The sequence below is a fragment of the Manis javanica genome, chromosome 4 (genome assembly GCF_040802235.1).
Source record: "Manis javanica isolate MJ-LG chromosome 4, MJ_LKY, whole genome shotgun sequence".
Classification (NCBI taxonomy): Eukaryota; Metazoa; Chordata; class Mammalia; order Pholidota; family Manidae; genus Manis; species Manis javanica.
Window position 1 is genome coordinate 118,203,168 of NC_133159.1, and position 13,604 is coordinate 118,216,771.

The following is a 13,604-nucleotide window of genomic DNA, read 5'->3' on the forward strand; positions in this document are numbered from 1 at the left end:
CGACTTTTGTAGAAGTCAGTGGCTAGGAATCCAACTGTAAGAGAAAAGCATGATCATCTATATATCAGACCAAAAAAAAAAAAAATCTGTGATATAAGCCTTTGTGTTTTGGCCACCTTGTGGCACTGTGACCAAATGGCAGGACAAATAACTGCAGGAGAAAACAGCCATGTTTGAGGGTCACTGGCTGGTACCCAGAATTAGAAAACGATGGCAAACATCACTTAAAGGGCAGTGTGACCGCTGCCCCCAACCATTCGCAAAACACTCCAAACTACAAACAAACCGGAGCAGCTTCCCAGAAGACGGGTGCTGCCTGTTGCCCTGTTCCCTTCCAGGGAGGTGCTTCACGTGGCCCTTCTCTTCCTCCGAGTCATCAGCGCCTGTGCTGACGGCAAGATCCGCATCTACAGCTTCCTGAATGGGAATTGCTTGAAGGTGTTGAAAGCCAGTGGCAGAGCTGATCCCGTGCTGTCCTTCTTTATTCAGGGCAACAGGTGAGTGGTAGGTGCGGAGGTCAGAGCTGTTGGGATGTTCTTTTTTCTCCTTGGGGATACCAGCCCTGGATTTGCTGGCAGCAGGGAAGAGCAGGCCATGCTCCCCTCGAATATTTGACTGTTGGAGAGTAATAGTCTTATGGGGGCCTAACTGGACCTCACACAAAATTTAGCCAGGGTGCACATTGCTCTTAATTTGTTCTGGACGTCTGGGCAAATCATGCAGCAAGGGCTGTATGGATGTGCAGCAAGGACCACCGTTCTGCAAGTGTGCAGCCCCTGCTTGCCCCCTGACTGTGCATTCCACTGCCTGAGAGCTCCACCTGCTGGGGCCTACTTTTGATGCAAAGAGGTTACAGGAGGGTCGGGGTCCAGTGTTCAGTGGGGCAGAACTGAGCAGGTGGTTTGCAGAAACCAGAACCATGCCACCACCAGTTACATATGGTACTGTGCTTGTTATATGCTAGGTTCAGGGTGATATATGAAAATACCCAAATAGAATTAACTTTTAAATTCTATTATAGGCTCGCTCAAGACATCAGTTAATCTCCTTGAGCCATATTACCTGTTTCAAAGAGGGAGGGCTGGAAATAAGCCTCAATAAATTAACACTTTTCAGTTACAAAATAATCAATTCTGGTAAAAAAAGAAAAAAAAAAGAAAAAAAGAAAAGTCACCTCTGGCCTTTTTTCATTTATGACATCCAAAGAGAGACATTTCCTTTTGGCTTGAGAAAAAATAGCCTGAAAGAGTTTTCTAATAGGAGTAAGTTCCCAAATTCCATTCTAGTAATTCCAACCCAAACAAGTACTTCTGTAGAGTTCACAGTAACAGTTAAGGTCTCAACAACTGCAGCCTTTTGGAGCAGAAAGGAACCTGCACCAAGTATTTCCATTTCTTGTTTATGATCCAGGAGATCTAGGCACAGAATAGGGAAAGCAGCTCGCCCTGTGCATGCTGCGAGTGACAGAAGTCAGTGAGTGGGTGGGGGGCAGCACCAGGGGACCCAGATTAGGGACTCTTCCTACCAGGGTATAGCTGGGGGTTAGGGAGGATGGAAATCACCCTGCTTTATGAAGTACAAATGTTCTGTCTACATGCAGAGCGTGCACAGAGACTGTGCAGGGATGGAGTGAAGAAGGGTGGGCTGGAGGGTCAGCAGGGGAGGAAGGCCCTGCCCATTCGTTTCCCTCATCCCCATCCCAGCAACAGAAACACAGTGTTTGTAATACTGTGCTTAAAACACCATGAATTTCAAGGCATCGGTATGCAGAGTACCCTAAGCCTTTTGCCTTGGGCAGCCTATGTAGTTGGCATTCATTCCAGGAATGGACATTCATGTAAAAATATTTTAACCCAAGGAACATAGGGGCCCTGCCCACATTTAATTAAAAAAAAAAAGGTAGAATGCTGATGACCCCCATTACCTGGCCTGCTCCCTTTTGCCTCTAGACCTCCCAGCAACCTACACCACCCTGTTTGTAGGGCCTCAGGACAAGTACCTGACATGGGTGTTTGGAGGCTGGCCAGGGGTGGTCTCCACGCTCCTTCGGTGAACAATCTTGTTTTGGTTCCAGGCTGGTGATCAACACAGAGAGCAATATTCTCTTGTTTCACTTTGAGAATATAAAGTGGCAGTACTCCGTGGAACGGGCCAAACAAAAGAAGGATAAAGAGGACAGAGAAGAGAACAGCCTCGCAGAAGTTCTCTCCAAGTCTAGCACTCAGACTTACAGCCTGAGGGACTCAATATCCAGTCAACAAGCGGTGGCCCGAGAGTCCTCCCTCTTAAACGAACCTCACAGGCCCTGCCTTCTCCTGAGGACAACCAGGTCACCTTCATGTAAGAGAGGTGAATCCCAGACCATCTCAGTGGCCCCCAAAGGAGAAGGTGAGGGGGTGCCAGGACTAGCTTCTTTGTGGGATATTTTGGCCAATGGTTCTTTAAGGAAGAATGGGATCCATTATCTCGATTCATCAGTTTGTTAGTCAGCTCAAAGAAATCTCCTGATTTTCAACACCTAGGCTTACATACTTATGAGAATCTTTGTACAGTAGATAACATGAGCCCTTAATACCTGCCATTAAAACAAAAAACAAGCTACTGACATCGCACCAAACATATAGTGCATAATTATTTCCTTAGGATAGAGACAAGATATTATTATACTGCAGAAGAATGTTCTATGCAAAATGTATCATCTTTAGACCCCTGGTTAATAATGTGCATACCTAGAAAATATTAGTAATAAAGCAGATACATGTATGTGTGTGTGTGTGTGTAGGTCACGGAGGAGTGGCGTGGCTCATGCTATTTATAAGACACACAGAGAATAAATTATGTACCAGATGCCTTCCTTTTACCTGCCCTGTATTTGGCATGTGAAATTGGATCCACAGATCTGTAGAGAACATTAGATCATTCCAAGTGTGTTACTTTCCAATAGCTCTCTTTTGAGAGGACTGAGAGTTTTAGATAATGCTCGAAGCTTGACAATCACTAGGAAAAATGGTGGGAGGGCAGTTGGGAGGTGACCTAGACCTTAGGCTCCAGGTGACTACCTGGTTTCTTAGGCAACACTGGGTGAAAATCAGTCTAATTATGAGCTCTGCCCCTATTATTCAGACCTAATTGAATTATGTAATTACCATGGTTTCCTCCTCAATCTTAATTTAGCAATGTTAGTATAAACACCTAGTAGTCAAGGAAAGTCAAAATCACCTAGAGAAGGCAAGAATATGGTGAGTCTGATTTCTAAGGAAGCAGATGGCATGGATGGTGGGCAAGAGAGTTTGGAAGCAAAATCCCTCAGAGATACAATGAATGGTGATGATACTTTATTCTCTATCAGTTGCAAGATGTAGTCTCTCTGTCACAGTCTCTGTCTCTCTCTTGTTCCCTTGCTCTGTTCAGTCTAGTTTTTCAGCAAGTCAGTAACTTAGCTTATCTTTGAGAATTCAGAATGGATAAAATGCATGGCTTTTCTTAAGAGCAATTAGTTTTCCTTAATTAACCCCCTTACTAACTTGAAGCTGCAAAGTGGGAACCTTTGTAAGAGCTGAGTTTCCAGGCTTGGGCTCACAGCTTGACATTCAGCCTCTTCACCTTTTGGACTATTGTCTTGCCAATCTGAATAATGGGCACAACAGATGGGAGAAGAGACAGTAGGGGTTGATTTCAGAGGGTATAACGGGATTTCATGACGGAGGAGATAGACTTGGGGGAGGTGCTATGTATAAGAGGTGAGGGAGAGAGATGAGGGCCTTTTATGAAGAGTTACTGGACACCATGAATGGGATGTCTCTTTGTTGGTTTTGAGAGACTTGAGTAAAGACTTAAAATGCCTTGCAAATATTTCTGGCTAATACAATGGTGTTTCTTTCAATCAAACTCCCTGTGAGATTAGTTTTGAGGACAGAGTAAAACAATTAAATTTTAGGAGGCCATTCTAACAATGGGCATATTTGTATATGCCCATGTGGATGTAGCTGAGTAAGTATACCCAGATGGGTGAAGTCCTACACTTACTTGCATTTAAAAACCAGACAGATACTGCCATGGCTATCCTAAAAAAATGATGCGATGGTTTATACTCCCACCAACAAACCATGAGAACTCCCACTAGAGTCACACCAGCACTGGGTACCATCCATCATTTTGTACTTGCTTATATGATAAGTAAAAATGGTATTTGCATTTCTTTAAGGTTGATCACTAACAAACTAAATATCATCAGAGGGCAGTGACTAAGTAGATGATGAAAAATCTATACTGTCGAATATTATAGAGTGCCTAAAAATTATACCATGAAGGTCCACATATATTGACTTGGAAAGATACCCACAATATGCTGTTTTACAAAAAAAAGATGGGTTAATGGACAATGAGTCATCACAATTCCTTTTGATAAAAAGAGAAAACCTGTGTGTTTTGTCACACACACATACACAGTGGTTTATTCTGGGCTTGGAGGAGAGGGGAAGATTTTGACATCTTAGTTCATTTAGTTTTATATGCTTTAATAAAATATTTACTTAACAAAGTAAAGGTTAGGGAGAAGTTTGAAGTTTCATTTTATCCTAGCATGCCCACACACAAACATCTTAGGCTAAAACCTATTCCATCAGGGAAACTTAAAAGCTCCACACAATGGTGAATGTTATTTGCTAGGTATAGACTGGTATAGGTTGGGTACAGACTTTTACTTGCTAAGTCAGATTAGATGAATGACTTCTACTTTTTACCACCTAGTTTTTTCTTATGTAAAATGGGAATGATGTTTTTGCATCTCTGAGGTGTTTTAGGGATTGACAACCCAAATGAGAGAGATGTAATAAATTTGCTCACCAGTGCATTTATACTAGTTGACTGGAGGTCTTAGGCACCTTGGAAGTCTTGACTTGTAATGCAGAATGCCAGAATGAGTCTCTTGTTCATGTCAGTGATTTTTGGACCTGCTGCTACTGCTCAGAACATTTTGGCAACTCGTGTTTAGGAACTGCCTTTTGGTCATTTTGTGATTATTTTGCATTTCCCAGGGATGACATATATTTTGAAGGCAGTTTTGATTTATGGAAATGTCCAAAGATATTTTGCAGTCAAATTTGATGAACAAGGTGGAGACCAAACTTTGTGATAAAATTTTTGGTAAAAAACAGATGTATGTTAACTATACATTTTTATAAAGCCTGTTTTGTGTGAGTCACAGATGAGGTTTGAAGGTCATTCCCACAGGGAAGTTTAAAATATGTGTGCACCTTTGGGATTACAAATGTTCCCTCTAAAATATGCATGTCTAGAAGGTAATACACACTTGTACTCAAGTACTAGCATATCTGGTAAAAACTTACTGTGTCAAATACATCGTAATTTCTGGTATCACAGAGGATTTTTGCCTACATCTTGGCATACCCATTGGGGAACAAAGACCACAGTTTGCATAGCATTCAGAATGGAATTAACTCTCATGTATAATAAGTACTGATGTTTTTCATGGAACACTGGTTTTTTGTTTTCTTTTTTTTTGAGAGCCAGATGATGTGGAGAAAGCACAAAAACAACTGGAAAATCCTGGAGACTTCATCCACCACCCAAAGAAAAGGTCCTGGCAAATCTCTATGTTGCCAGACCAGTTCCTCCTGACCGTCAACACAGTGCAGCAAGCCCACAACTCGGGGGTTTGCCTATCCCGGCAGGCCGCAAGCCCAAATCATTGATGCCTGGGGACCTTCAATTTCACATCCGAGGAAGGTCCTGAGTTTCAAAGGAAAACCTGTCCAACATGTAGTGGATAGGTTGAGATTCAGCAACCCTCTCATACATGTGAAACAGACCAACATTCCCCTTGAAATCCAGAAACTGCGGCCCCACTTGAAGAACTCTTTGCACAGTCCCCGGGTCCAGTCCACCATACCCCAGCCCTTGATTATCCGCCCCAGGTTCTCTGGCAGTTTAAAGGGTGAAGACCAAGCCACCAGTTTAACTGATGGGACGGTGCGTAGCTTCAGCCCCTTGACTAGCTCGCAGGTCATTAAACCGAACCGCATGTTGGCTCCCTCGGCGGCCACGGCAACCCAGTTGGTCAGGAGGGGACAGCCTCGCTTCTACTCTGCCCTGGATCCCTTTCGAGTGAACACGGAGCTCGTGCTGCTGACTGTGAGGGAGGAGAAAGAGTATGTGGAAGCCAGGATGAAAGAGTATCAGGCCAGAAAGCCTCCTGGTGTGCTCAATCCAGAAAAAGCCAGCAAAGCTGCTTGGATCAGGAAGATCAAAGGCCTGCCGATAGATAATTTCATGAAGCTAGGGAAAACAGCAGCCCCTGAACTTGGACAAAACGTATTTATCTGAATCAGCCTTGGGAAATTACAGTGTCTTACAATAAACAGAAAACCAAGTGGATATTGGTGTTTAGCCTCTTGTATTGTTTTGTTTTTGACTGTTGCCTGGCAGTGAGCTTGGGGACTGATAATTATCTTCCAAAAGCCAGAGATTTGATAACATCAAAGTAAGAAAACCGAGGGAGGCCAGGAGAGATTGGCATCTGTATTTCCCCTGAAAACCATTCAGTGAAACTTACTGAAGCCCAATTTTAGGGGAAGGGATTATTGAAAATTAAATACCATTCATCACTACCAATCTAGTGTTATATAATTTGTAGCAAATGAATGATGGATTGTATTAATGCACTGGAGTTCTCTGGTGGTTTGCACAGTAGCCTGACAAAGTTCAGTGGGTTCAGAATCTAGGAGCAGGAGGGGCTGACCTCTTGCATTTGAGAACATTCTGTGTTCTTTTCCTTCTCAGGCTAACTCCAGTGGATGAGAATTAAGCATATTCATCCTTTCTACAAAGGGGGCCACTAATATCCAATGTATTGAGGCTTCTACTTAAACCTTCTGAGGATGGTGTCAGGGGCCAGGTAGGTAATTTAGAATAGAGTGCAATGATGGCCCTTTGGAGAGCTCAAGCTCAAGCTCTCTGAAGGGATGGCTCTCGCTAAATGGCTCAGCATGGTCATAGGATGGTGTGGATGACAGAAAATATCCACTGGTCTCTGACCCTGGTTCCTGGCACAGAGCTCCTGAAACCCTTGTAATTTCTGATGTAAGAAGAGCACTAGGAGCATCTGTTATTCTAAAATTTGTCTTTGACCCTGTCCCTGACAACAGGGCTCCTAAAACTCTTGTAAATTCCTAATTGTAAGAGCACTAGGAGCATCTTTTTTAAAATTATTTTTTTATTGAAGTATAGTTAATATACATTATATTATATTGGTTCCAAGCATACAACATAGAGATTTGACAGTTATCTACATTATTAAATGCTCACCCCAACTAGTCTAGTTACCATCTGTCAACACAGAACGATGTTACAGAACTATTGACTATCTTCTCTGTGCTGTACCGTCATATCTGTGACTAATTTATATTGTGAGATTGGGATTTTGTGCCTCTTTATTCCCTTCACCTACTTCACCTACCCACCCACCCAACCTCTCGCCCATAGTGACCTCCAGTCAGTTCTCAGTGTCTATGAGTCTATTGCTGTTTTGTTCTAATGAGGTGACTCTGGGTGGGCTCTTGGGTGGCTCCTGGATGGGGGCTGGTCACCAGAAAGACCAAGCCATGTAGAAGCTTAGAATTTTCAGCCACTTGCACCCCTGCCTGCCCCCCTCCCTGCCAGCCCTACTGCCCATTCTCCAAAGAGAGGAGAGGGGCTGGACATGGATTTATTTAATGTTCATCATGCCTCTGTGAGGAAGCCTCCATAAAATCCCAATAGAATGGGGTTCAGAGAGCTTCCAGTTCATGAACTCATCCATGTACTGGTCAGATGGTGCACCCCAGCTTCAGGGGGAGAGAGCTCCTGCCTTCAGGACCCTCGCAGATCTTGCCCAATGTATCTGTTCATCTAGCTGTTCATATGTGTCCTTTATCATATCCTTCAATAAGCTGGTAAATATAAGAAAGTGTCTCCCTGAATTCTGTGAGCTACTCTAACAAATTAATTGAACCCATGGAGGGGGCATCTTTGGAACCTCTTACATATACCTGGTCAGTCAGAAGTGCAGGTGATAACATGACGTGTGTGTGTGCGTGTGTGTGCGTGCGTGCGTGCGTGCGTGTGTGTGTGTGTGTGTGTGTGTGTGTCTTGTGGGACTGAGCCCTTAAGCTCTGGGATCTGACTCTATCTCCTGTAGAGAGTGTCAAATTGAGTTAAATTGTAGGACACCCAGCTAGTGTTGCAGAGAATTGTGTGGTGTGGGGAAAACCTTCACACATTTGGTGACCAGAAGTGAACTGCTTTATGTGAGTAGTAAAGGAGACTTACAGGAGAGAAACACAGTGGGGAAGACCTGGGTTTCCCCATATGGGAGATAGACTGAATTAAGATTTCCTACGGATGGTGATGAATTCAAACAGGATACAAACAAAAACCCACCGGCCTCACAAAACCCACAACCCACATACTGGATGGGCCACCAAAAACATGGCATGGGCAGGCTAGGTGCACAGGTTACCTGTTCACAGCCTTGGCTTTTCACCTCCAAATGAAGGAATGCAATTGTTTGCCACACTTTCTCCGAGAATTTTTTTTTTTTTTCATTATTAGGATATTAGGTTTAAAGTAGCACTGGTGAATAGAAAAACTATGATTTTTAAAGGCAAGAGTCCCTTCAAATAAGGAAATGTGCCAATACACATTATTCCATGCACCAACAGCAGTTTGACCTAGGCTGGGCAGCCTGGATCTTGTTATAATTACAGGTCCAAAGACGAGGCAAAGTCCCTGAATTTTCAGATCCTTCTTGGGGTAAATCAGACACCACTAGCTGCTAAATTTAGAACTGAAATAAGAATAACATTTCTTTTCTAGGCAGTTATCCTGTTCAGATTATCATCACCCACTTCACAGCTGAGGAAAGACAGATTAGTGAGATAATTACTAAGTGCGGGAGCCTGGGTTCAAACCAGGGGCGTCCAAGCTCTCAACCTCTATTCTTTATCGTTTCGTGGCACCTATTTTCCTCCTATAATAAAAGCCTCCATTTACTCTGGAGTCCTCCTGCCTTGTTCTTAATAACTTTTTACCCCTTCGCAGGAGCACATTTTTTTCAGTTGCTTCTATAGCTTAAGGTACACATATAATACTGTACAAGAATGTCCACCGTGGTCAACATTCAAACAAAACACAACTATAGAATATTAAAGCCCTTCCCCGCAAGCGCCTGCCTTCAGGACAACGATGCTGGCGGGAGGGACACTTCTTAAGTAGCAACATCTACATGCGACAAGCCAGGAAATGGTCACCTTAAGGCCGACGATGGGCCCAAGCAGGCCCTCCTCCCAGCGGATTCTCCCTCCAGCTTTTCCTGCTGCCCCGCCCCCGCCGCTACCGCGCTTCTCGGTCCGCCCCGCCCCCTACAGCCCCGCCCCCGCCCCCGGCAATTCTCAGTCCGCCCCACCCCTACAGCCCCGCCCCCACCACAAGATGCTTCTTGGTCCGCCCCGCCCCTACAGCCCCGCCCCGCCCCCCCCCCCCGCGATTCTCAGTCCGCCCCGCCCCCTACATCCCCGCCCCCACCCCGGCCCCTCAGTTGCTCCTCCCGCGAGACTTCTTCAGGCGGAAGGGGGGACGTGCTGAGGCTTAGAGTTTGGCTCCTCCTGGCCTGCGGTGACCTGACCGCATCTGTGCCAGTCCCTGCCCGGCCGCTGTCGCGCGGACGTGGCTCCTGGAAGTGGGGCTGGCGCGTGGCCGCCATGTTGCAGCAGGTGAGGGGCTGTGGGCGCGGGGCGCGGGCGGCGGGGATGGGGGCTGAGAGGCGCGAGTCGAGCGTCCCCGCTCGCTGCCCGAGCCCGAGGAGGAGCGCGGTGGGTGCAGGGCTGCGGGTCGCCGGAGGAGCATGGCTGGGCGCCCCGAGGCCTCGGGTGGACGGACAGCGGGGTGTGGAGAAGTGCGCTTCAACAAACGCGGAGGGCGGGGTTGCCCGGTGCCGCGCTGCTGGAACGCGCTCGAGTGGAGCGGCGGTGGTCCCAGGCGAGGGGCGGAGGGGGCAGCCTGACCCCCGGAGCGCGCCGCGGCCCTGTAGTGGGAGACGCCGCCCGGGCCGGGCGCTCCCGTCTCCGAGCTAACGTGGGTGGTTAGGGTTGGTCCACTGGATGATAACATCTCTGTCCTTGGAGTTAATTACCGTCCGCAGCTGTACGACTGAAGATTAGTAAGAATAATTTAATCTTCCTACTTAACAAAAACTTGTAGTTTATAGTGCACTTTTAGAGTATCGCGGGCAGTTTTTTCCTTACTGAGGGTTGGCTATGGCCGGCCTATTCACTGTACTCGGCCCTGAAATAGGACTGTGAGCCGCACACACGGGTTTCTTGCCCTGAATTGCTGCGTGAGTTGGAGGGTGCTCGGGGATGGGGGCTTGTCAAGTGGTAGGAGTGGGAAGACACAATAGATAACGTAAAGATATTTTCAGTTAATGGTAGCAAAGTCAAGGTGATGTTGAGGAGCACCTTGAACAGGAGAATGTGAATATGAGAATATGGCAACCTTAGAATTTGTGGTCAGGAAAAACCACTCTAAGGAGGTTTCTTGAGTGGAGAAGATCAGATGATGGTTGAATTCAGCTCCCCGAACCTGCACCTAGGCAGGAGGCCGGAGAAAAACAACCATACTGACTGTTGTCACTTTACGTTCATAATCCTGAACCTCAAGTGAGCCCCTAGTCCTTTCAGGCAATCAGCACTCCATCCCCATACTCCCCTCACTCTCCCCTCTTCCTATGCTCAACTTACCTGTCCTCAGACTCAGAACATTTCCTCCCTTGTTCTCTCTTAGCTGGTAACTTTGCTTCTTGTTTCACTGAGAAAACGGAAGTCATCAGAATTTTCTCACCACCTGCTATCTGCATCTTTGCTCACCATTTCCCGTATCCTCTTCCTTGGAACTGAGCTGTCTGTGCTCCTCTGCAGACTATCCCCTTGACTTGTGCCCTGCTTTCCATCCCCTCTTGCCTCCTGGAAGTCAGTGCTCCACAAACTCTTCTCTCTTCTCTCTATTGTCAAATTTTTTTTTCTTTTAGAAGCTTGTTCACATATAAACATGCTTTAATTTTTCCTTTCTTAAAAAGTAAAAATTCCACATGCCCTTTCATCTGCCACTCCATTCTTTGCTCCTTAAAAGATTTGTCTATACTTGTTTCAATTCTATTCTCTCTCCTACCCATTCTAGTCTGCTGTCTCCCCTTCCCCCCTGCCATACCAACGCTGCTCTTACTGAGGTCCCTGATAATCTGTTAGAAATACATTGGCCAGTTTTTGGTTTTCGTCTTGTGAGCAGCATTTGACAGCTGATCTGGTTTTCTGGAAACAATTCACCTGATTTCCAGGATTCTACACTCCTCTGGGTTCAGCTCCTACCCTTAGCACTTTCTTTTCAGCCCCCATTGTTTATTTCTTCTCAGCTTTCTGATCTCTAAATATGGGTGTTCCCAGAATCTTCCTTTGGCACCTTCCTCCTTTTATCTGCTCAGGACAAAAGCTTGGAAATTGCCCTTGACTCCTTTTCACTTACTGCCACATTCAACCCATCACAGTCCTGCCAGTTTTACCTTAAAATGTGTTTGGAATTTGGCTACTTTTCACCACCTCCACCCTACACCAAATCATTACTTCTTGGCTCTGTTATTGGGTTAGCTTTCTAACCAGTCTCCCAGCTTTGTGCCTTTCTTTTTTACCCCTTCCTCCAATGTTCTTAATAAAATAGCCAGAAGTTTCATTTTAACATCTAAATCAGAATCTTAGTTCTATGCCCAGAATATACTAATGGTTCCCCCTCTCAATTAAAAAAGTTCTTAATCCTTGCATTTTGATCTTAAATGGTCCAAAACCACTCTGAAATCTGTTGTGCCCATAGCCTTCCCCATCTTAAATACAACTCTAAGAGTGCAGGCTCTTTGCCTTTTTTCTGTTTTCTGGGTGTCAGGCCTGACACATAGTAGGCACTCAGTATTAAATGAATAAGAATAAGCCAATCTTTCAAAGAACAGATGAGAGGAAAGAATGTTCTAGATGGAATGAAGCACAAAGGTAAAAGAACTAGTTTGGATGTTTAAGGAACAAGAAGGCTATTCTGGCAGGGGCTTAGTTGCTGTATAGCTTTCCTCTTGCTGCTGTTGCAAATTACCATAAACCTAGTGACATAATACAAATGTATTAAAGTTCTGGTGGTCAGAAGTCCAGAATGAGTGATATTTGGCCAAAATCAAGGTGTTGACTGGGCTGTGTTCCTTATGGACATTCTAGGGGAGAATGTAAGATTGGTCTTCACCTTTTCCAGCTTCTAGAGGTGCCTGCCATCTTTGGCTGGTGGTCCCTCCCCCGTCTCCATAGTCAGCAGCATAGCATCTCCAGTCTCTCCACCCTCTGCTTTCCTTGTCTCAATCACCCTCTGACTCTGATCTTCGTGTGTTCCTCTTACAAGGACCGTGGTAATTAATCATTGGGTCCACCTGGGTAACCCAGGATAGTACTCTCCATCTCAGGATCCTTAATCACATTTGCAAAGTTCTTTTTGCCTATTAAATTTACATATTCACCCATCCCAAGGATTAGAGCCTGGAAGTTCTTGGCTGAAGAGAGAGGAAGCATTATGTTACCACCGTTAATAAAGGGAAGTGGACTGAGATAAGGTCTTAGAGGGGCAGGAGCTAGATCCTGGTAGGTCCTGATAAGGAGTCTGTTTTTCAGTCAGGTCCTCTGGGTTTTAAGTTGGGGAATGATAGGATCCGAAGTGAAGGGTTGCCCTCGCTGCTGGATGGAGATTCGTCTGTTGGAGCCATGAGTGGAAGGCCTCAGCTACTCCATAATATACAGTGGATCTCAGTCTGGGCTGCACATTGTCATCATCTGGGGAGCTTTAAAAAATCCAGCTACTCAGACCACACAACACCCCAGACCAATTGCATTTGAATCTCAGATGGGACCCATGTATTAGGTTTTTTTTTTGTTTTTTAAAGCACCCCAGTAATACCAGCCTGTAGCCAAGATCCCAACACCACTGGTCCCATAGATCTGAATCCACTTACCTTTCTAGCTTGAGCTCCTACTCCACTTTTTGCTCCACTTACTCTGGGATTCTCTGGCCATTCTCTGTGCATAATTGGTGTATTCCACTCTGTACCCTTGAAAATATATCTGGTCAAGGGACTGGAGTGAGCAGGAGGCCTACTTTCTCTGGCAAGTCCCAGGACATAAACTCCAGGAAGCTACTCCAGAGCCAGCAGTAGAAATGATTCTCTTGCTTCCTGGTGCTCCCATTACTTGTATTTTTCTCCTGGCACTGGTCACAGTCTGTGTGTGTCATAGGTAATTGTCTCCTTTGTTTATTCACTCACGCGTTCAGCATCACACATTCAGCAAGTACTGTGTGGCCTGGCAGGTGCTCTGCTAGCCACTAGGGTTTATTACAGTGCAGTGCACGGGTTTGCCTTCCAGTTGCTTAGGGTCTAGGTAGAAGTAGGAGTGGCCTTGCAGCCAGAATACCCTGAGACAGTGGTTCACGTGGAGATGTGTCCTAGTGCTGGGGGAACGTGGGAAACTCTG

At 45.5% G+C, this 13,604-nt stretch overlaps 2 protein-coding genes across 3 annotated transcripts in view; both read left to right on the plus strand.

Annotated features, from left to right (window-relative positions):
* The window catches only part of FBXW10B (F-box and WD repeat domain containing 10B), a 36,349-nt gene extending 29,953 nt beyond the window's left edge, over nucleotides 1-6,396 (plus strand). Inside the window, 4 exon segments of the mRNA XM_017659408.3 lie at nucleotides 339-497; nucleotides 2,075-2,388; nucleotides 5,527-5,674; nucleotides 5,676-6,396. Coding sequence (XP_017514897.3) covers nucleotides 339-497; nucleotides 2,075-2,388; nucleotides 5,527-5,674; nucleotides 5,676-6,345 — 1,291 coding nt within the window. The 3' untranslated portion in view covers nucleotides 6,346-6,396.
* A 3,197-nt stretch (nucleotides 6,397-9,593) lies between these two features.
* The window catches only part of TVP23C (trans-golgi network vesicle protein 23 homolog C), a 38,600-nt gene continuing 34,589 nt past the window's right edge, over nucleotides 9,594-13,604 (plus strand). For both annotated transcript variants that reach the window (XR_012130454.1, XM_073234755.1), the window contains exon 1: nucleotides 9,594-9,770. Coding sequence is in view for 1 of the 2 variants with exons in the window: in XM_073234755.1 (XP_073090856.1) it covers nucleotides 9,759-9,770 (12 nt within the window). In the remaining variant the exon portion in view is untranslated. The remainder of the gene's footprint in view (nucleotides 9,771-13,604) is intronic.